Consider the following 24,546-nt stretch of genomic DNA (forward strand, 5'->3'; position numbering starts at 1 on the left):
TAGTTAATCTTAACTCCTCAGCAGCAACCTGCAAATCCACAACAAACAAAACATGTTGAGATTGTCAATTCTTATCTACGTTAATCACCAAAACAGCATGTTTTTAGTGTGGATAAAACACTGTCACAGTCTCAGCTAATTGCTGTTGTTTTATAACTAATGACATAACAGCTGTCATCTCTCCAGGGTTGTGGTTCTCCGTCTGTGATAGAGACAGAGAGGAAGTACTGTATCGTTACGCCTCTGTTAGTTTATTTCACCTAGTGTTGTACTGTATCAAGAGAAGACTGTAACCTGGTTCACAATGGAGAGGAGAGGAGAGGAGAGGAGAGGAGAGGAGAGGAGAGGAGAGGAGAGGAGAGGAGAGGAGAGGAGAGGAGAGGAGAGGAGGGAGGGGGGGAGGGGAGGAGGGGAGAGGAGAGGAGAGGAGAGGAGAGGAGAGGAGAGGAGAGGAGAGGAGAGGAGAGGAGGGACGAGAGGAGAGAGGAGGGGGAGAGGAGGAGGAGGAAGAGAGGAGGGAAGAGGAGGAGGAGGAGGAAGAGATGAGGGAAGAGGAGGGGGAGAGGAGGAGGAGGAAGAGAGGAGAGCAGATTAGAGAAAGACAGGAAGAGAGGAGGAGGAGTTCAGTTCTTTGGGCCTCAGCTGTATTCATGCTTGATTACACCCAGATAATAATGTTATGGTGAAGCCCTGCGGTAGAGGAAGACAGAACACATTCACTAACGAACATAGAAGACTTGGGATGTGTCCCAAATGGAATCGTATTACCCATAGGGCCCTGGGCAAAGGTAGTGCGCTATGTAGGAAATAGGGAACCATTTGTTACGGCGTTATTGTGAGAAGTGCCCAGCGGTAGTATTTTAACAGTGAGGAGGCTGATGAAGTAGATGGATTTTTCTTGCCCAGAGCGGGGGCTTTTTATATAGCAACTGTGAAGATAATACCAGGCGCCAAAAATACAATCATTACAAAATAAAAAAAATAACAAAACCATGGCGTTTACTGCGGAGTTGATGGATGGTGGTGGGGTGGAGTCTCTATATGTTGTCTCTAATATGCCTCTCCCGCTATCTCTTACTGGTCCTGACAATACTGAGCTGTGCCCTAGACCTGAAGCTGTCCATGGTTCTGCTGGGGGTACTGGCAGTCCAAAACTGAACATGGCCGTCCTGATTCCCATGTTCCTGCTCTACAAACGGAGTCTTCTGAAATGGGAGGACACACCCTCCAACCGCCGAGCAGCTCAGTGGAGGTCGGTTTTTCAGGTGATGATGCTCATTCTTGTGTTCTACCTGTGTAGGCCTACTTCAGTGCAATGTCGGCACTCTGGTCAGGTCAAATATCAGCTAAGCTCCTCTTTTTTTGTAATTGCCTGATAAATTTCAGCCTGGTTGTACATGAGCAAAACACCAGTGTCTTTGTTGAAATGCATTGGACAGCCTTCATTTCAAGGGAAGTGGTACATCTATAACTTGTTTAGTGCTTTTCCAAGGAGAAGGGAGGAAATGCGACGATTGACCTCTGACCTCTGACCTCTGTCACATAAGGCTCAGGGACAGCCTGGCATGTCGACCTCCAGCACCTCCACTAGGGACCGCTGGCTCCACCTGGCCCAGCCTCGCCAACGGATTCGTGGCCGGGTAGGCATCTGCCCAGCGCTGCCTGCCGCGGCTATTGGGAAGTCCTTGATGATGCACTCAACGAGCTCAGCAGCCGCCCAGATCCGGTCGTCCTTGCCAGTTTAGCCAGCACCACCAGTAGTTAGCGGCGTCCTGCAACTCAATCTGCCACATTGCTGACCTCCATCTTGTAGGAATTTGCCTGCACTCCTCACTGTGACTGGGTTTTCAGGAATTTCTGCCATCATTATTTGGGTGAATAATAATGATGAAACTTTTCTTTTGCCAGAGCGAGGCTTTTTATTAGCAACCGTGAAGATAATGCCATGCATGCGCCACAAAAAAGACAATCATTACAAAATAACAAAACCGGTCAAAGAGCAACAAAGAACATACCTCTATCCAAAAGGAACGCACGGCTTCAATCATACCTGGACCCGGCAGCATGCCGTCCTTAACCTGTATGTCTCTGTCTAACAAAGAAATGACATGCTTTCTTGTAGCAATACTCATTACCCAGAATGCATCACAAACCATACCAATTATCTAATTGACAATCAACTTCAATAAAGGTATGAAAAAGATATTCAAACACATTCAGGTAATTTATATTCCACATGATAAATATCCCCACATCAATAACAGTCAATACATGTGCTTCTCATAATAAATGGGAGTTAATAAATGTCTGGACATATATAATCAGGCAAGACTTTAGCTTTATGTGACAGGATAATGAAATAATATCACACTTATAAAGGATACAGCCTGCTACTCTCTATAAAGGATACAGCCTGCTACTCTCTATAAAGGATACAGCCTGCTACTCTCTATAAAGGATACAGCCTACTACTCTCTATAAAGGATACAGCCTGCTACTCTCTATAAAGGATACAGCCTGCTACTCTCTATAAAGGATACAGCCTGCTACTCTCTATAAAGGATACAGCCTGCTACTCTCTATAAAGGATACAGCCTGCTACTCTCTATAAAGGATACAGCCTGCTACTCTCTATAAAGGATACAGCCTGCTACTCTCTATAAAGGATACAGCCTGCTACTCTCTATAAAGGATACAGCCTGCAACTCTCTATAAAGGATACAGCCTGCTACTCTCTATAAAGGATACAGCCTGCTACTCTCTATAAAGGATACAGCCTGCTACTCTCTATAAAGGATACAGCCTGCTACTCTCTATAAAGGATACAGCCTGCTACTCTCTATAAAGGATACAGCCTGCTACTCTCTATAAAGGATACAGCCTGTTACTCTCTATAAAGGATACAGCCTGCTACTCTCATAAAGGATACAGCCTGCTACTCTCTATAAAGGATACAGCCTGCTACTCTCTATAAAGGATACAGCCTGCTACTCTCTATAAAGGATACAGCCTGCTACTCTCTATAAAGGATACAGCCTGCTACTCTCTATAACGGATACAGCCTGCTACTCTCTATACAGGAATACAGCCTGCTACTCTCTATAAAGGATACAGCCTGCTACTCTCTATAAAGGATACAGCCTGCTACTCTCATGAAGGATACAGCCTGCTACTCTCTATAAAGAATACAGCCTGCTACTCTCTATAAAGGATAGAGCTTGCTACTCTCTATAAAGGATACAGCCTGCTACTCTCTATAAGGATACAGCCTGCTACTCTCTATAAAGGATACAGCCTGCTACTCTCTATAAAGGATACAGCCTGCTACTCTCTATAAAGGATAGAGCTTGCTACTCTCTATAAAGGATACAGCCTGCTACTCTCTATAAAGGATACAGCCTGCTACTCTCATGAAGGATACAGCCTGCTACTCTCTATAAAGAATACAGCCTGCTACTCTCTATAAAGGATACAGCCTGCTACTCTCTATAAAGGATACAGCCTGCTACTCTCTATAAAGGATACAGCCTGCTACTCTCATAAAGGATACAGCCTGCTACTCTCTATAAAGGAAAGAGCTTGCTACTCTCTATAAAGGATACAGCCTGCTACTCTCTATAAAGGATACAGCCTGCTACTCTCATGAAGGATACAGCCTGCTACTCTCTATAAAGAATACAGCCTGCTACTCTCTATAAAGGATACAGCCTGCTACTCTCTATAAAGGATACAGCCTGCTACTCTCTATAAAGGATACAGCCTGCTACTCTCTATAAAGGATACAGCCTGCTACTCTCTATAAAGGATACAGCCTGCTACTCTCTATAAAGGATACAGCCTGCTACTTTCTATAAAGGATACAGCCTGCTACTCTCTATAAAGGAATACAGCCTGCTACTCTCTATAAAGGATACAGCCTGCTACTCTCATAAAGGATACAGCCTGCTACTCTCTATAAAGGATACAGCCTGCTACTCTCTATAAAGAATACAGCCTGCTACTCTCTATAAAGGATACAGCCTGCTACTCTCTATAAAGGATACAGCCTGCTACTCTCTATAAAGGATACAGCCTGCTACTCTCTATAAAGGAATACAGCCTGCTACTCTCTATAAAGGATACAGCCTGCTACTCTCTATAAAGGATACAGCCTGCTACTCTCATGAAGGATACAGCCTGCTACTCTCTATAAAGAATACAGCCTGCTACTCTCTATAAAGGATAGAGCTTGCTACTCTCTATAAAGGATACAGCCTGCTACTCTCTATAAAGGATACAGCCTGCTACTCTCTATAAAGGATACAGCCTGCTGCTCTCTATAAAGGATACAGCCTGCTACTCTCTTTAAAGGATAGAGCTTGCTACTCTCTATAAAGGATACAGCCTGCTACTCTCTATAAAGGATACAGCCTGCTACTCTCTATAAAGGATACAGCCTGCTACTCTCTATAAAGAATACAGCCTGCTACTCTCTATAAAGGATACAGCCTGCTACTCTCTATAAAGGATACAGCCTGCTACTCTCTATAAAGGATACAGCCTGCTACTCTCATAAAGGATACAGCCTGCTACTCTCTATAAAGGATAGAGCTTGCTACTCTCTATAAAGGATACAGCATGCTACTCTCTATAAAGGATACAGCCTGCTACTCTCATGAAGGATACAGCCTGCTACTGTCTATAAAGAATACAGCCTGCTACTCTCTATAAAGGATACAGCCTGCTACTCTCTATAAAGGATACAGCCTGCTACTCTCTATAAAGGATACAGCCTTCTACTCTCTATAAAGGATACAGCCTGCTACTCTCTATAAAGGATACAGCCTGCTACTCTCTATAAAGGATACAGCCTGCTACTTTCTATAAAGGATACAGCCTGCTACTCTCTATAAAGGAATACAGCCTGCTACTCTCTATAAAGGATACAGCCTGCTACTCTCATAAAGGATACAGCCTGCTACTCTCTATAAAGGATACAGCCTGCTACTCTCTATAAAGGATACAGCCTGCTACTCTCTATAAAGGATACAGCCTGCTACTCTCTATAAAGGATACAGCCTGCTACTCTCTATAAAGGATACAGCCTGCTACTCTCATAAAGGATACAGCCTGCTACTCTCTATAAAGGATACAGCCTGCTACTCTCTATAAAGGATACAGCCTGCTACTCTCTATAAAGGATACAGCCTGCTACTCTCTATAAAGGATACAGCCTGCTACTCTCATGAAGGATACAGCCTGCTACTCTCTATAAAGAATACAGCCTGCTACTCTCTATTAAGGATACAGCCTGCTACTCTCTATAAAGGATACAGCCTGCTACTCTCTATAAAGGATACAGCCTGCTACTCTCATAAAGGATACAGCCTGCTACTCTCTATAAAGGATACAGCCTGCTACTCTCTATAAAGGATACAGCCTGCTACTCTCTATAAAGGATACAGCCTGCTACTCTCTATAAAGGATACAGCCTGCTACTCTCATAAACGATACAGCCTGCTACTCTCTATAAAGAATACAGCCTGCTACTCTCTATAAAGGATACAGCCTGCTACTCTCTATAAAGGATACAGCCTGCTACTCTCTATAAAGGATACAGTCTGCTACTCTCTATAAAGGATACAGCCTGCTACTCTCTATAAAGGATACAGCCTGTTACTCTCTATAAAGGATACAGCCTGCTACTCTCTATAAAGGATACAGCCTGCTACTCTCTATAAAGGATACAGCCTGCTACTCTCTATAAAGGATACAGCCTGCTACTCTCTATAAAGGATACAGTCTGCTACTCTCTATAAAGGATACAGCCTGCTACTCTCTATAAAGGATACAGCCTGCTACTCTCTATAAAGGATACAGCCTGCTACTCTTTATAAAGGATACAGCCTGCTACTCTCTATAAAGGATACAGCCTGCTACTCTCTATAAAGGAATACAGCCTGCTACTCTCTATAAAGGATACAGCCTGCTACTCTCTATAAAGGATACAGCCTGCTACTCTCATGAAGGATACAGCCTGCTACTCTCTATAAAGAATACAGCCTGCTACTCTCTATAAAGGATAGAGCTTGCTACTCTCTATAAAGGATACAGCCTGCTACTCTCTATAAAGGATACAGCCTGCTACTCTCTATAAAGGATACAGCCTGCTACTCTCTATAAAGGATACAGCCTGCTACTCTCTATAAAGGATAGAGCTTGCTACTCTCTATAAAGGATACAGCCTGCTACTCTCTATAAAGGATACAGCCTGCTACTCTCATGAAGGATACAGCCTGCTACTCTCTATAAAGAATACAGCCTGCTACTCTCTATAAAGGATACAGCCTGCTACTCTCTATAAAGGATACAGCCTGCTACTCTCTATAAAGGATACCGCCTGCTACTCTCATAAAGGATACAGCCTGCTACTCTCTATAAAGGATACAGCCTGCTACTCTCTATGAAGGATACAGCCTGCTACTCTCTATAAAGGATACAGCCTGCTACTCTCTATAAAGGATACAGCCTACTACTCTCTATAAAGGATACAGCCTGCTACTCTCTATAAAGGATACAGCCTGCTACTCTCTATAAAGGATACCGCCTGCTACTCTCTATAAAGGATACAGCCTGCTACTCTCTATAAAGGATACAGCCTGCTACTCTCTATAAAGGATACAGCCTGCTACTCTCTATAAAGGATACAGCCTGCTACTCTCATAAAGGATACAGCCTGCTACTCTCTATAAAGGATACAGCCTGCTACTCTCTATAAAGGATACAGCCTGCTACTCTCTATAAAGGATACAGCCTGCTACTCTCATAAAGGATACAGCCTGCTACTCTCTATAAAGGATACAGCCTGCTACTCTCTATAAAGGATACAGCCTGCTACTCTCTATAAAGGATACAGCCTGCTACTCTCATAAAGGATACAGCCTGCTACTCTCATAAAGGATACTGCCTGCTACTCTCTATAAAGGATACAGCCTTCTACTCTCTATAAAGGATACAGCCTGCTACTCTCTATAAAGGATACAGCATGCTACTCTCTATAAAGGATACAGCCTGCTACTCTCTATAAAGGATACAGCCTGCTACTCTCTATAAAGGATACAGCCTGCTACTCTCTATAAAGGATACAGCCTGCTACTCTCTATAAAGGATACAGCCTGCTACTCTCTATAAAGGATACAGCCTGCTACTCTCTATAAAGGATACAGCCTGCTACTCTCTATAAAGGATACAGCCTGCTACTCTCTATAAAGGATACAGCCTGCTACTCTCTATAAAGGATACAGCCTGCTACTCTCATGAAGGATACAGCCTGCTACTCTCTATAAAGAATACAGCCTGCTACTCTCTATAAAGGATAGAGCTTGCTACTCTCTATAAAGGATACAGCCTGCTACTCTCTATAAAGGATACAGCCTGCTACTCTCTATAAAGGATACAGCCTGCTACTCTCTATAAAGGATACAGCCTGCTACTCTCTATAAAGGATAGAGCTTGCTACTCTCTATAAAGGATACAGCCTGCTACTCTCTATAAAGGATACAGCCTGCTACTCTATGAAGGATACAGCCTGATACTCTCTATAAAGAATACAGCCTGCTACTCTCTATAAAGGATACAGCCTGCTACTCTCTATAAAGGATACAGCCTGCTACTCTCTATAAAGGATACAGCCTGCTACTCTCATAAAGGATACAGCCTGCTACTCTCTATAAAGGATACAGCCTGCTACTCTCTATAAAGGATACAGCCTGCTACTCTCTATAAAGGATACAGCCTGCTACTCTCTATAAAGGATACAGCCTACTACTCTCTATAAAGGATACAGCCTGCTACTCTCTATAAAGGATACAGCCTGCTACTCTCTATAAAGGATACAGCCTGCTACTCTCTATAAAGGATACAGCCTGCTACTCTCTATAAAGGATACAGCCTGCTACTCTCTATAAAGGATACAGCTGCCTGCTACTCTCTATAAAGGATACAGCCTGCTACTCTCTATAAAGGATACAGCCTGCTACTCTCTATAAAGGATACAGCCTGCTACTCTCTATAAAGGATACAGCCTGCTACTCTCTATAAAGGATACAGCCTGCTACTCTCTATAAAGGATACAGCCTGCTACTCTCATAAAGGATACAGCCTGCTACTCTCATAAAGGATACAGCCTGCTACTCTCTATAAAGGATACAGCCTGCTACTCTCTATAAAGGATACAGCCTGCTACTCTCTATAAAGGATACAGCATGCTACTCTCTATAAAGGATACAGCCTGCTACTCTCTATAAAGGATACAGCCTGCTACTCTCTATAAAGGATACAGCCTACTACTCTCTATAAAGGATACAGCCTGCTACTCTCTATAAAGGATACAGCCTGCTACTCTCTATAAAGGATACCGCCTGCTACTCTCTATAAAGGATACAGCCTGCTACTCTCTATAAAGGATACAGCCTGCTACTCTCTATAAAGGATACAGCCTGCCTGCTACTCTCTATAAAGGATACAGCCTGCTACTCTCATAAAGGATACAGCCTGCTACTCTCTATAAAGGATACAGCCTGCTACTCTCTATAAAGGATACAGCCTGCTACTCTATAAAGGATACAGCCTGCTACTCTCATAAAGGATACAGCCTGCTACTCTCTATAAAGGATACAGCCTGCTACTCTCTATAAAGGATACAGCCTGCTACTCTCTATAAAGGATACAGCCTGCTACTCTCATAAAGGATACAGCCTGCTACTCTCATAAAGGATACTGCCTGCTACTCTCTATAAAGGATACAGCCTTCTACTCTCTATAAAGGATACAGCCTGCTACTCTCTATAAAGGATACAGCATGCTACTCTCTATAAAGGATACAGCCTGCTACTCTCTATAAAGGATACAGCCTGCTACTCTCTATAAAGGATACAGCCTGCTACTCTCATAAATGATACAGCCTGCTCTGTAGCAGGCTGTATCCTTCATAAGAGTAGCAGGCTGTATCCTATAAGTGGTTCTCTACATAACTGCCATCCCTCCTCTCTCTCTCTCTCTCTCTCTCTCTCTCTCTCTCTCTCTCTCTCTCTCTCTCTCTCTCTCTCTCTCTCTCTCCCTTAATAAGCGCTCTTTTGACTGTTCGTTATTTAAAGGAATAACTGCTATAAAATATAAGCTTCAGGGTTCATTGTTATAAAGGATTAGCATAACCAGGTCAACTCAGCTGTAGCAGATATCGACCCATTATTCAACCTCCTTCTCCCAACCCACTCGGCACTGCGGAGTATAGCTTTTCCGCTTTTCTCTTTCTGGATTTCACTTTTTCTCTTCTCTCTCTCATCTCTCGCCAGTGGCCTGTCTCTTTAGCGCTCAGCATGACTGTAAAGGCAGGTCAGAGAGAGTCAATGTCTGCATCCCAAATGGCACCCTATTCCCTATATAGTGCACTACGTTTGAGCAGGGCCCTATGGGCTTAATGTTTGGCTCAACCTAGTTATAAAGAGATTGGCTAGTCAAACCATTACTACTGTTTCAGCCGGCTGATAGCCGATGTTACGTAGGTAGTGTAAAGCGGATTTTAAACCCAACCTTTACTTGGCGATACTTCCTCAATTCCTGAGTTGGAAGACGACGCATGTTCGTTCGAATTTGAAAATGCTCCTTTATTAAATAAAAATTCAACAATGTGTATGCTGCCATCTTGTCTATTTAAAATCTTATCTCATTGATTGAGACAGGTGGGTCTCCACCCCAATGTGCTGCATGTCATGAGCGCAACTCAGAAATGAAGCGTTGGTTGAATGCCACTCACCTGTCTTGACCAATGAGAAGAATGAAGCATTGTGTTGAATGCCACTGACCTGTCTTGACCAATGAGAAGAATGAAGCATTGTGTTGAATGCCACTGACCTGTCTTGACCAATGAGAAGAATGAAGCATTGTGTTGAATGACACTCACCTGTCTTGACCAATGAGAAGATCTGAAATAGACAAGATGGTGGCGTATACATTGTTGGGATTACTTCATGAAGCAAAAATAATATTTAATTTAATAAAATACAATTTTCAAACGAACCACCTTCAACTAGACATGGAAGTTTAGAAAATATGTGTTGTCTTCCAACTCCGGAATTGAGGAAGTATCGCCAAGTAAAGGTTGGTCTAAAATCCTCTGTGCTACGCTTTACACTACCAAAGTAACAGCTATCAGCCGGCTGGAACAGTAGTAATGGTCTGACCAGCCAATCTTTATATAACTAGGCTCAGTTATCATCTTCATGCTCTCTGTCTGTCCTGCAGGCTCTAACCTGTCTGTCTGTCCTGCAGGCTCTAACCTGTCTGTCTGTCCTGCAGGCTCTAACCTGTTTGTCTGTCCTGCAGGCTCTAACCTGTCTGTCTGTCCTGCAGGCTCTAACCTGTCTGTCTGTCCTGCAGGCTCTAATCTGTCTGTCTGTCCTGCAGGCTCTAATCTGTCTGTCTGTCCTGCAGGCTCTAACCTGTCTGTCTGTCCTGCAGGCTCTAACCTGTCTGTCTGTCCTGCAGGCTCTAACCTGTCTGTCTGTCCTGCAGGCTCTAACCTGTCTGTCTGTCCTGCAGGCTCTAACCTGTCTGTCTGTCCTGCAGGCTCTAACCTGTCTGTCTGTCCTGCAGGCTCTAACCTGTCTGTCTGTCCTGCAGGCTCTAACCTGTCTGTCTGTCCTGCAGGCTCTAACCTGTCTGTCTGTCCTGCAGGCTCTAACCTGTTTGTCTGTCCTGCAGGCTCTAACCTGTCTGTCTGTCCTGCAGGCTATAATCTGTCTGTCTGTGCTGCAGGCTCTAACCTGTCTGTCTGTCCTGCAGGCTCTAACCTGTCTGTCTGTCCTGCAGACTCTAACCTGTCTGTCTGTCTGTCCTGCAGGCTCTAACCTGTCTGTCTGTCCTGCAGGCTCTAACCTGTCTGTCTGTCTCCTGTCTCCTATCTCTCTCTCTCCTCTCCAGGTTACTGTTGTTTCAAGGCAGTGATGTTCTCTGACCTGTCTCCTGTCTCTCTCTCTCTCCTCTCTAGGTTACCGTTGTTTCAAGGTGGTGATGTTCTCTAACCTGTCTCCTGTCTCTCTCTCTCTCCTCTCTAGGTTACCGTTGTTTCAAGGTGGTGATGTTCTCTAACCTGTCTCCTGTCTCTCTCTCTCTCCTGTCCTCTTCTCAGGCTACCGTTGTTTCAAGGCGGTGATGTTCTCTAACCTGTCTCCTGTCTCTCTCTCTCTCCTCTCAGGCTACCGTTGTTTCAAGGTGGTGATGTTCTCTAACCTGTCTCCTGTCTCTCTCTCTCTCTCCTGTCCTCTTCTCAGGTTACCGTTGTTTCAAGGCGGTGATGTTCTCTAACCTGTCTCCTGTCTCTCTCTCTCTCCTCTCTAGGTTACCGTTGTTTCAAGGTGGTGATGTTCTCTAACCTGTCTCCTGTCTCTCTCTCTCTCTCCTGTCCTCTTCTCAGGCTACCGTTGTTTCAAGGCGGTGATGTTCTCTAACCTGTCTCCTGTCTCTCTCTCTCTCCTCTCAGGCTACCGTTGTTTCAAGGTGGTGATGTTCTCTAACCTGTCTCCTGTCTCTCTCTCTCTCTCCTGTCCTCTTCTCAGGTTACCGTTGTTTCAAGGCGGTGATGTTCTCTAACCTGTCTCCTGTCTCTCTCTCTCTCCTCTCAGGCTACCGTTGTTTCAAGGCGGTGATGTTCTCTAACGTGTCTCCTGTCTCTCTCTCTCTCTCTCTCCTGTCCTCCTCTCAGGCTACCGTTGTTTCAAGGCGGTGATGTTCCTAACAGGCTTGATGTTTGGCTCTGTCGTCATCTTTCTGCTGTGTTATAAGGAGCGTGTCTTGGACACCCAGCTGAGTGTGGAGGCCTCGGTGGGCATCGGCCTGGGCATCGGTACCCTCTGTGGCCTGGTCACCATGCTGGTGCGCTCTGTGGGACTCTTCATGGTGGGGCTGCTGCTGGGATTACTGCTGGGTATCGCCTCACTTGTAAGAATTATTTTGAATAATAATAATAATAATAATAATAATAGATTTAGATTAGATTTAGATCTATAAAGTTCAGGGTCATATTCATCAAGCATCTCAGAATAGGAGTGCTGATCTAGGATTATATTGTTCCTTATGATCTAAAAGGCAGAACTGATCCTAGATCAACACTCCTTCTCTGATATGCTTTATGAATATGGGCCCTGTTGCCTAGTTTGTGATAAACGTCCATATCCCGTAACCACACAAATCTATTTTTTATACACTCTGTGTACACTGAGTTAACGTGAATGCAGTGAGTGGACAAAACATTGGGAACACCTGCTCTTTCCATGACATAGTCTGACCAGGTGAATCCAGGTGAAAGCTATGATCCCTTATTGATGCCACTTGTTAAATCCACTTCAGTCAGTGTAGATGAAGGGGAGGAGACAGGTTAAAGAAGGATTTTTAATCCTTGAGACAATTGAGACATGGATTGTGTATGGGTGCCATTCAGAGGGTGAATGGGCAAGACAAAAGATTTAAGTGCCTTTGAACGGGGTATGGTAGTAGGTGCCAGGTGCACCGGGTTGAGTGTGTCAAGAACTACAACACTGCTGGGTTTTTCACGTTCAACAGTTTCCTGTGTGTTTCAAGAATGGTCCACCACCCAAAGGACATCCAGCCAATTTGACACAACTGCGGGAAGCATCGGAGTCAACATGGGCCAGCATCCCTGTGGAATGCTTTTGACACCTTGTAGAATCCATGCCCCGATGAATTGATGCTGTTCGGAGGGCAAAAAGGGGGATGCAACTCAATATTAGGAAGGTGTTCCTAATAATAACGTGAATGTTATGTTCACGTTACCCCTGCTTGCCTACCAAGTTTCCTTATGGGGACAATAAAGTTAATTTGATTGATTGATTGATTGATTGATTGAATCCCCATGCAGGTAGTGATGGAGGAATTCCACCACCCCCGGACGGTGTGGCTGCCCCTGGGGGTGTTGTTGGGGTCAGGCATGCTGTTCGCTGTCCTCACCCTCCAATGGCAGCGCTTCTTCACCACCCTCTCCACCGCTGTGTTTGGTTCCGCTGTCATCACCGTCACTGTGGACTACTTCCTCGAGCTGTTCGCTCTGGTCAGGTATGTTGGTGCTGTAGTTAGTGCTCTCTCCTCTCCTCACCCCATCACCTCCTCACCCTTCCTCTCCTCACCCCTCCTCTCCTCACCCCTCACCCCCTCACCCCTCACCCCCTCACCCTTCCTCTCCTCACCCCTCACCCCTCACCTCCTCACCCCTCCTCTCCTCACCCCCTCACCTCCTCACCCCTCCTCTCCTCACCCCTCACCTCCTCACCCCTCCTCTCCTCACCCCTCACCTCCTCACCTCCTCTCCCTCCTCACCCCTCACCCTCACCTCCTCACCCCCTCCTCTCACCCTCACCCTTCCTCTCCTCACCCCTCACCTCCTCACCCTTCCTCTCCTCACCCCTCACCTTCTCACCCCTCCTCCTCCTCACCCCTCACCCCTCACCCCCTCACCCCCTCACCCTCCTCTCACCCCTCCTCTCCTCACCCTTCCTCTCCTCACCCCTCCTCTCCTCACCCCTCACCTCCTCACCCTTCCTCTCCTCACCCCTCACCTCACCTCCTCACCCTTCCTCTCCTCACCCCCTCACCTCCTCCCCCTCCTCACCCCTCCTCACCTCCTTACCCCTCCTCTCCTCACCCCTCACCTCCTCACCCCTCTCCTCTCCTCACCTCCTCACCTCATCACCTCCTCACCCATCACCTCTCACCTCTCCTCCCTCTCCTCACCCCATCACCTCCTCACCCTTCTCCTCTCCTCACCCCCTCCTCACCTCCCTCTACCCCTCCTCTCCTCACCCCTCACCTCCTCACCCCTCCTCTCCTCACCCTTCCTCTCCTCACCCCTCCTCTCCTCACCCCTCAACTCTCCTCACCCCTCACCTCTCCTCCTCTTCTCTCGTCTCCTCTGTGGCTCAGTTGGTAGAGCGTGGTGCTTCCAACGCCAGGATCGTGGGGCCACCCATATGAAATTCGATTTCCACGGAGGCCACCCGTATGAAAATGTATGCAAATAATGCAAATGTATGCAAATGTATGCACGCACTACTGTAAGTGGCTTTGGGAAAAAACTGTCTAAAGAGCATAGATTATACGTCTGAGGTGTGGTGGTGCTCTAACCAAGATTTCAGAAGTTGTCTAGACCGCTGAAGGAGTCTGCTTGGTCCTAGGATTGTGAAAGAATGTTCAGCTTTTGAAGGGAATTAAACTGCCGTCCTGAACCTTCTTTTACAATTATAGGCAAGTGCATATTATAAACCGGGTAGCTTGAGTCCCTGATGCTGATTGGCTGACACAGCATTTCAACCCTGTGTATATCAGACAATATACCACGGGTATGACGCAAAAATACATACTGTTCTATTTATGTTGGTATCCAGTTTAAAATAGCAATAAGGTAGCTCAGGGGTTTGGCCAACATACACCCCCTCTTATTCCTTGACTATATGATATTACAGATACATATTGGAGAGGATCAAGGTGGCTCCGCCCCGTCCTCTCTGCTGGTTCACCTGGGTCATCATGGGGGTGTGGCCTGTCCTGGCATTGCTGGGGGTCCTCATCCAATGGAAGGTCACCGCCGAGGGATATTCACACACTGAGGGTGAGTCTGATCCCTGACCTTTAACCCTAACGGAGGGATACTCCCACACTGAGGGTGAGTCTGATCCCTAACCTTTAACCCTAACCCTAACAGAGGAATATTCACACACTGAGGGTGAGTCTGATCCCTGACCTTTAACCCTAACCCTAACAGAGGGATACTCACACACTGAGGGTGAATCTGATCACTGACCTTTAACCCTAACAGAGGGATACTCCCACACTGAGGGTGAGTCTGATCCCTGACCTTTAACCCTAAAAGAGGGATACTCCCACACTGAGGGTGAATCTGATCCCTGACCTTTAACCCTAACAGAGGGATACTCCCACACTGAGGGTGAGTCTGATCCCTGACCTTTAACCCTAACAGAGGGATACTCCCACACTGAGGGTGAGTCTGATCCCTGACCTTTAACCCTAACAGAGGGATACTCCCACACTGAGGGTGAGTCTGATCCCTGACCTTTAACCCTAACAGAGGGATACTCCCACACTGAGGGTGAGTGATAGATCTGTTGGTGCAGTCTTGCCAGCTGTGGTCATTGTCATACCAAGTTTGAACCTAGTCATGATTAAAGTATCTGTCCAGTGTTTCCAGATTTCCATGAAATATGACCTATAATTACTTACAATATGAGTGAAAGACTTTTCCTTCCAAAAAATGGTAATTAATATGTTAAAAAGCAGCTTTTCTCTGTTGGAATGGTGTGCGCGTACCCCAACAACAGAATTGTATGCGCGTATATCGGTCATAAAAAATCTTAATGCGAGTAGACCGCTGATTGGCCAGCTCACCCTCCTCTAGACCGCTGATTGGCCAGCTCATCCTACTCTAGACCGCTGATTGGCCAGCTCACCCTCCTCTAGACCGCTGATTGGCCAGCTCACCCTCCTCTAGACCGCTGATTGGCCAGCTCATCCTCCTCTAGACCGCTGATTGGCCAGCTCATCCTCCTCTAGACCGCTGATTGGCCAGCTCATCCTCCTCTAGACCGCTGATTGGCCAGCTCATCCTCCTCTAGACCTCTGATTGGCCAGCTCATCCTCCTCTAGACCGCTGATTGGCCAGCTCACCCTCCTCTAGACCGCTGATTGGCCAGCTCACCCTCCTCTAGACCGCTGATTGGCCAGCTCATCCTACTCAGGAGTAGAACATCCTCTATGAGGAAATAGTATTTTTTAAATGGTCTCTGTGAGATAAAAGTTTGAGGTGGGGTTTTTGAAGTGTTTTTTTTCTTCTCCTATTCATGCTATGGCCACAAATACGAGTATAGGATGAGTCAACAACATTATTTGGGTATGAGTTAACAGAATACAAACTTTTAAAAGTGAGTATTTTGACTGGACAGTTACTTTAAGCCAAGTCCAAGACTACAAACCAATGGGGCCAGGACTAGGCTTAATCTGGGTCTAACCGGCCTAAAGTGTGATTATTGTGTGTGGGAGTGTGAGGTTGGAAGTAGGCTAATATACCGCCACAGAATCAGCGATGTCAGAGAATGAGGTTCTACAATATAATGACGCTTTAACAAGAAGTCACACATTATGTGATTAATCTGTGAACATGTGATGGCTTGTGATCAAAGCATGTGCTCTAAATCAAGAGAGGGAAGGAAGCTTTAGTTGTGATGCTGTGGTTGGAATCTGGTGGTTGTCATAGTAACAGCCTGGTGAGGGGGGGCAGAGGGATGAGGGGGCAGTGAGCCGGTGAGGAAGAGAGGAAGAGAGAAGGGTGAGATGGGGTGAAGGGCAGGGAGAGACAACGAGATGCAGCGAGGATGGTTAAGGGGGTGAGGAGGGGTGAGGGGGGGCATAAGGGACTTCATTAGGTGGACATACTGACATATACCTCCCTGGCTGTGAGAGAGCAGCAGATATGACACAAATATCCTCCTGCTGCTGTTAATGAACAGGGAACAGTATTATTAGTCCTTATGATGCTGATAATGAACAAGGAAAAGCATTATCAGTCCTGCTACTGATAATGAACAGGGAACAGTATTATTAGTCCTGATGATAATGATAATGAACAGGGAACAGTATTATTAGTCCTGATGATAATGATAATGAACAGGGAACAGTATTATTAGTCCTGATGATGCTGATAATGAACAGGGAACAGTATTATTAGTCCTGATGATAATGATAATGAACAGGGAACAGTATTATTAGTCCTGATGATAATGATAATGAAAAGGGAACAGTATTATTAGTCCTGATGATAATGATAATGAACAGGGAACAGTATTATTAGTCCTGCTGCTTATAATGAACAGGGAACAGTATTATTAGTCCTGCTGCTTATAATGAACAGGGAACAGTATTATTAGTCCTGCTGCTTATAATGAACAGGGAACAGTATTATTAGTCCTGCTGCTTATAATGAACAGGGAACAGTATTATTAGTCCTGCTACTGATAATGAACAGGGAACAGTATTATTAGTCCTTATGATGCTGATAATGAACAAGGAAAAGTATTATCAGTCCTGCTACTGATAATGAACAGGGAACAGTATTATTAGTCCTGATGATAATGATAATGAACAGGGAACAGTATTATTAGTCCTGATGATAATGATAATGAACAGGGAACAGTATTATTAGTCCTGATGATGCTGATAATGAACAGGGAACAGTATTATTAGTCCTGATGCATTTGATAATGAACAGGGAACAGTATTATTAGTCCTGATGATGCAGATAATGAACAGGGAACAGTATTATTAGTCCTGATGATAATGATAATGAAAAGGGAACAGTATTATTAGTCCTGATGATAATGATAATGAACAGGGAACAGTATTATTAGTCCTGCTGCTTATAATGAACAGGGAACAGTATTATTAGTCCTGCTGCTTATAATGAACAGGGAACAGTATTATTAGTCCTGCTGCTTATAATGAACAGGGAACAGTATTATTAGTCCTGCTGCTTATAATGAACAGGGAACAGTATTATTAGTCCTGCTGCTTATAATGAACAGGGAACAGTATTATTAGTCCTGCTGCTTATAATGAACAGGGAACAGTATTATTAGTTCTGCTGCATTTGATAATTAACAGGGAACAGTATTATTAGTCCTGCTGCTACTGATAATGAACAGGGAACAGTATTATTATTCCTGCTGCTGATGATAATGAACAGGGAACAGTATTATTAGTCCTGCTGCTGCTTATAATGAACAGGGAACAGTATTATTAGTCCTGCTGCTTATAATGAACAGGGAACAGTATTATTAGTCCTTATGATGCTGATAATGAACAAGGAAAAGTATTATCAGTCCTGCTACTGATAATGAACAGGGAACAGTATTATTAGTCCTTATGATGCTGATAATGAACAGGGAACAGTATTATTAGTCCTGCTGCTACTAATAATGAACAGGGAAAAGTATTATCAGTCCTGCTACTGATAATGAACAGTGAACGTTATTATTAGTCCTGCTGCAGTTGATAATGAACAGGGAACATAATTATCAGTCATATGCTTCATGGGGAGGGTGTCATAACATTTTAGGATTCTGTTTGTGCTGCAGCACAATGTCTGCGTCCCAAATGGTGAAAAGTACTTCATTAAGTAGAGAATAGGATGCCATTTGGGACACAACACAATATGTTGTCATTTTCAATATCCCCAGACATCCTGCTGGGTGGATAATTGTGTTTTGAACGATGTGAAAAGAGGGATGCTGTATGAATGATGGAAGAGGAGGTTTTCTTTCTCTGTATGCTGTATGAATGGGGGATGTGCTATTTGTGATGTTGGATGGAAGATGAGGAGGATTCAGACTGTCTACATATTTATCTCTCTGCCTCTGTCTCTTATCCCCCCCCCCCACTCTCTCTCTCTACCTTTCATCTCTCGATCTCTCTCTCTACCCTCCCTCTCTCATCCTCTCCTCCTGTCTCTCTCTCTCTCTCTCTACCCTCCCTCTCTCATCCTCTCCTCCTGTCTCACTCACTCTCTCTCTCTCTCTCTCTCTCTCTCTCTCTCTCTCTCTCTCTCTCTCTCTACCCTCCCTCTCTCATCCTCTCCTCCTGTCTCTCTCTCTCCCTCTCTCTCTCTCTCTCTCTCTCTACCCTCCCTCTCTCATCCTCTCCTCCTGTCTCTCCCTTTCCAGTGTTTCTCAGTCGACAGCAGCGGAGGGTCCAGTTGATGAGGATCCACCAGAAGGAAGAGAGGACGCAGAAAGACGTGAGGATGATGAAGAAGAAGAAGAAGAAGAGACCGAAGCAGCAGCAACAGCAGAAGCAGCCGGGGCACCTCCAGCATCAACAGTACCACCGCCCTCCTCCTCCTACCTACCCTCCACCTACCACCACCACCAAACCCCTGCTCCCTGAGCCTTTCACCTACCACAGGAAACCAAACCACACCCGACGCTTCGATGGGGACGTGCTCTCGCCTGTAAGACCCTGGCTCTCTGGCTCTCTGCCTGTGTGAGTCCCGAATGGCACCCTTTTCCATAAGGGCCCTGGCAGAAAAAAGCAGTACACTATATAGGGAATAGGGGGGCCATTTGGGATGCAGACAGGCAGAGAGACAGAGACTGTCTGTATCTAATTGCTTGTCTCAACGGCTGTCGATATGTCTGTCAATGTATATTTGTGTCTATTTCAGTGTCTGTAAATGTGTATGTGTGCCTCTCAATATCTTCTGGAAAACTGTACCTGTCTTTATCTATCTTCATCTGTCTTCCTCTCTCTTCATCTATGTCAATCACTGTCTGTGTCTCTTGGCTCTGGACAAACACTCTTCCTCCCTCTCCCCTCCCTCCCTCTCTCCCTCTGCCTCCCTCTCTCTCTCTCTCTCCCTCTCTCCCTCTCCTTACCTCTACCTCTCCACCTCCCTCTCCCCCTCCCCCTCTCTCTCTCCCTACCTCTCCCTCTCTCTCCCTCCCTCTCCCTCTCTCCCTTTCCCTCTCTCTCCCTCCTTCTCTCTCTCTCCCTCCCTCTCCCTCTCCCTCCCTCCCTCTCTCTCGCTCCCTCCCTCTCCCTCTCTCTCCATCTCTCCCTCTCCCTCTCTCCTTACCTCTCCCTCTCCCTCTCACCATCTCTCTCTCCCTACCTCTCCCTCTCCCTCTCTCTCTCCCTTTCCTTCTCTCCCGCTCTCCCTCTCTCTCTCTCTCTCGCTTCCTCCCTCTCCCTCTCTCTACATCTCTCCCTCTCCCTCTCTCCTTACCTCTCGCTCTACCCCTCCCTCTCCCTCTCTCTCTCTACCCATCTTTCTCTCCCTACCTCTCCCTCTCTCTCTCCCTTTCCCTCTCTCTCCCTCCCTCTCCCTTTCTCTCCCTCCCTCTCCCTCTCTCTCCATCTCTCCCTCTCTCGTCCCTCCCTCCGTCTCCCTCCCTCCCTCTCATCCCTCTCCCTCCCTCTCTCTCTCTCTCTCTCTCTCTCTCTCTCTCTCTCTCTCTCTCTCTCTCTCTCTCTCTCTCTCTCTCTCTCTCTCTCTCTCTCTCCCTCTTCTCTCCTCTCTCTCTCTCTCTCTCTCTCTCTCTCTCTCTCTCTCTCTCTCTCTCTCTCTCTCTCTCTCTCTCTCTCTCTCTCTCTCTCTCTCTTACCTCTCCCCTTTCTCTCTCCTCACCTCCCCCTCTCTCCTCCCCCTCCTTCTTCCTCTCCCCTCCCTCTTTCCCTCCCTCCTCCCTCCCTCCCTCCTCCCTCCCTCCCTCCCTCCTCCCTCCCTCCCTCTCCCCCTCTCTTTCTCTCTCTCCCTACCTCCCCCTCTCTCTCCCTACCTCCCCCTCTCTCTCCCTACCTCCCCCTTTTTCCTTTTCCTCTCCCTCCTCAGAGTTACATCTCTAGTTTCAGGGACAGACAGGTGGACAGACGGTGGACAGACAGGTGGACAGACGGGGGACAGACAGGTGGACAGACGGTGGACAGACGGGGGTACCCTCACAGCGGCAGGCCCATGGCCAGGCACCACATGGCTGACCGAGACTACGACTGTGGATCCCAAGTACCCCTGACCGCCCCCAATGGACCGGCTGTACGGGTGTGACAATGACAATGCCTTCATATCCTTTGTGTGACAATGCCAATGCACCGTAGTGGTCTGGAGTGGTGCTGTCTGTCCATTAATTGTTCAGAAAATGTACTTCAGTGTCTGGTTTGAACGTTAATCTCTGCACCAATGTTTTCTGAGGTGCATATAGAAGTTGATGTCGTCCCTTCCCTTCTCTTACATTCCACCCCGAAAGCATATCAGGGTCCAGATTGAGATTGACCTTTGAACCCTGGACTAATTCATTCTGAGGGGGAAATGAAAGGTTGTTGATGTCCTCCACTCTCCTCTCTTACATTCCATCTTTAGTCTGTGGTTTATTTGGGCTGTGGTTCCTACGTCTCAGCTCTTAACGGTGCAAGGAAGCACTGACTGAAGTCTTCAAGACATCTATTTTTGAAGTGTTACACTTTCCCATAAAATTTAGGTCAATACAATACCCACAAGTCATAGTTTTTGCACAAAAAAATAAAAATAAGACTATAATCACCAGGAATTCAGCAAAACATTTGTTTAATTTTGGAAATGTGTTCATAAGTATTCCCACGAATAAAAATAAAAAAATGATGTGATCGTGTCTCAATGTAATCAAGGTATGAAATTATTATTATTTTTCAAATGCAATTTATTTTTGGGGCTTTAGTTGTGGTCTGTTTGTAATGATTATAATACAGCTCCGACTCCTGACCATCCAAAACGTGTCCCGTGGTGGCTGAATCTAGTTGCCTGACCCTTAACCTAGTCTTTACAGCTGAGGTGGCCTGCTGTGACGTGGGCTCAGTGTTGATTTGTTGTTGTGTGCCTACTGCCCTCGTCGACTGATCCTGATTCGCACCAGGCTGTCCATTATTAGCCCCGCCGCTAAGTCTTGTTTTAACCCGTTCATCTCATTATGGCCGTGTTCATTTGAACGGATTTGAAACATGAGGAAGGGATAATACTTTTAAAGCTACAGTATTATTCAAACCTGCTATGGCTTCAATGTTGCCCTTTACTGGTCCTGTGGGGGGGGGGGTGACAGTACAAATAACATGCTGTCTCTCGTCTCCTCTCGTCTCCTCTCGTCTCCTCTCCTCTCCTGTCTTTGTAATGCATTTACTCCTACATAGATTGAGTGTTTGTGTCTGAGTGCTGGGAGATTGTCTGTATGCTGTGGGCGGATTGGGATTTTGTCAACTTTCTCACACTCATTGGCCTCTGGAGATCAGTCTGAACATGAAGATTCATGGGAGAAAAAAAAACATTACCTGCCATAGAATAAGATACATATGGACCCTCAACAAGTCCATTAGACCCAGTCTGTGCTGTGAAAGGGGAAAAGTCTAGGTGGGGTCAGTACCAGTGATGTCATAGTAAAACAATAGGTGGGTCGCTCCCTCTACTTTCAATGCATCTCACCACAGAAAGGTGTGTCTACTGCGTTGACTTGTTTACCCTCTGCTACACCATTACATGTCTCCCTCCGTGTCAGGTTTAGGACTGTACCAAGTACACCACTGGTTGGTCCATTACATGTCTCCCCCCCGTGTCAGGTTTAGGGCTGTACCAAGTAGAGCACATGAATAGGGGGGGAGATAATTTCAAAGGCTAAAGAAGGTACTGAAAGCTTTGCCTCAAGACTGTTATTTCCTGTAATCGAGTGTGAAATGGTATCTTTGTTATGAAACTAAACGTCAGTCATGTCTTTGTAAATATTGTACATCATTGATTGTTGTTTATATATATATATATATATACTGTTCTGTGTTCTTGCTTTTAATGTAATTATGTATTTATTTGTATTAATTCTCTGATTATTCTGAGTACCTTTTTTAAGTATTGTATTATTTGTTGCCTAGGGCTGGGATTCCATCGAAGGCGCGTTATATCACAGCACACTGCCATTCGCAGACATCACATTCATGGTAAACGTTCATGGTAAACGTTCATGGTAAACTTTCATGGTAAACGTTCATGGTAAACGTTCATGGTGAATTACCTTTCAAAAGGTACGTTGCTCTATAACACACCTTGGATGGAATCCAGGCTTTTATTAGGAATGCTTTCACTTTCCTTTATGGTCGGCGGTTGGTTTCCATGGCTACGTCCCAAATGGCACCCTATTCCCTATATAGTGCACTACTTTAGACCAGGGGCCATAGGCCTCTGATCAAAGTAGGGCACTATAGGGCATAGGGTGCCATTTGGGACGCACACTGAGTTGAAGCATTATTCTGTGCAAATGGGGTACTTAAACAGAAGATCTGAGCCTTTGTATTAAATATTATTATTATTATTGAGCATGTATTTGTATGAACCTGGATATGATCAACATTGTGATTCTAAAGTCGCTGACTACGCCATTTATTGCTGCAGTTTGTTGTGTTTACATCTAGTTCAACTGCTTACAGTAATTACATATGTGACCGACCACCTCTATTCGGTCTTATGTTGCAAAATTTGAAATTGTGTTTTTTATGTTGGATAAAAGACTCCGAGCTAGAAAGTGGTATAGCCGCCTCCCGAGTGGCGTAGCGGTCTAAGGCACTGCATCGCAGTGCTAGAGGCGTCACTACAGACCCAGGTTCGATCCCAGGCTGTGTCGCAGCTGGCCGCGACCGGGAGACCCATGAGGCGGCGCACAATTGGCGACGTCCGGGTTAGGGGAGGGTTTGGCCGGCCGGGATGTCCTTGTCCAATCGCGCTCTAGCGACTCCTTGTGGCGGGCTGGATGCATGCACGCTGACTTTGGTCACCAGCTGTATGGTGTTTCCTCCGACACATTGGTGCGGCTGGCTTCCGGTTTAAGACATTGGTGCGGCTGGCTTCCAGGTTAAGACATTGGTGCGGCTGGCTTCCGGGTTAAGACATTGGTGCGGCTGGCTTCCGGGTTAAGCAAGCAGTGTGTCAAGAAGCAGTGCGGGTTCTTGTTTTGGAATATGCATGGCTCTCGACCTTCGCCTCTCCCCCGAGTCCATACGGGAGTGCAGCGATGGGACAAGACTGTAACTAACAATTGGGGAGAAAAGGGGTAAGAAATATAATTGCTATATCATACACTGCAGTTGAGGAACAGTGGGAAAGTAATTCTGCTTTGAAAGTTGATAAACTTGTAACCCCACTTTTGAGACAATGGCCCGTGAATGTTTTGGTGCACCAACTGGAGATCTCTTCTTTGTCTACACCCATTCAGCATCGTTCACACCCTCTTAAGCCTTAGCCCCACCCATCTCTTGTGGCAGGACTTGAAACGAGCAGTTCATGCTTGAAAACCCACACGTCACTGAGTTAAAGCAGTTCTGCATGGAAGAGTGGGCCAAAATTCCTCCACAGCGATGTGAGAGACTGATCAACAACTACAGGAAGCATTTGGTTGGAGTCATTGCAGCTAAAGGTGGCACAACCAGTTATTGAGTGTAAGGGGGCAATAACTTTTTCACACAGGGGAATTGGGTGTTGCATAACTTTGTTTATTAAATAAATGAAATAAATATGTAATTGTTGTGTTATTTGTTTACTTATGTTCCCTTTATCTAATATTAGGTTTTGGTTGAAGATCTGATAACATTCAGTATCACAAATATGCAAAACTAGAGAAAATTAGAAAGGGGGCAAATACTTTTTCATAGCACTGTAAGATTTGATCCCCTCTGCAAAACATGACTTAGTACTTAGTGGCAAAAACCCTTGTTGGCAATCACAGAGGTCAGATGTTTCTTGTAGTTGGCCACCAGGTTTGCACACATCTCAGGAGGGATTTTGTCCCACTCCTCTTCCCAGATCTTCTCCAAGTCATTAAGGTTTTGAGGCTGACGTTTGGCAACTCGAACCTTCAGCTCCCTCCACAGATGTTCTGGCTAGGCCACTCCAGAACCTTAATGTGCTTCTTCTTGAGCCACTCCTTTGTT

The 24,546-nt window shown here is 45.7% G+C and overlaps 1 protein-coding gene across 3 annotated transcripts in view; it reads left to right on the plus strand.

The window, feature by feature from the left end:
• tmem198a (transmembrane protein 198a) overlaps nucleotides 1–23,228 on the plus strand; it is a 57,360-nt gene extending 34,132 nt beyond the window's left edge. Inside the window, exons 3-8 of one of the 3 annotated variants that reach the window (XR_006657305.1) lie at nucleotides 11,741–11,976; nucleotides 12,914–13,107; nucleotides 14,511–14,656; nucleotides 18,777–19,063; nucleotides 20,444–22,729; nucleotides 22,835–23,228. Coding sequence is in view for 2 of the 3 variants with exons in the window: in XM_045206755.1 (XP_045062690.1) it covers nucleotides 1,211–1,265; nucleotides 11,741–11,976; nucleotides 12,914–13,107; nucleotides 14,511–14,656; nucleotides 18,777–19,063; nucleotides 20,444–20,656 (1,131 nt within the window). In the remaining variant the exon portion in view is untranslated. Of the gene's footprint in view, nucleotides 1–1,108; nucleotides 1,266–11,740; nucleotides 11,977–12,913; nucleotides 13,108–14,510; nucleotides 14,657–18,776; nucleotides 19,064–20,443; nucleotides 22,796–22,834 lie in introns of those variants that run through there. The other 2 variants (XM_045206755.1, XM_045206754.1) reach the window with 2 other exon arrangements.
• The last annotated feature ends 1,318 nt before the right edge of the window (nucleotides 23,229–24,546 follow it).

The sequence above is a fragment of the Coregonus clupeaformis genome, chromosome 23 (assembly GCF_020615455.1).
Source record: "Coregonus clupeaformis isolate EN_2021a chromosome 23, ASM2061545v1, whole genome shotgun sequence".
Classification (NCBI taxonomy): Eukaryota; Metazoa; Chordata; class Actinopteri; order Salmoniformes; family Salmonidae; genus Coregonus; species Coregonus clupeaformis.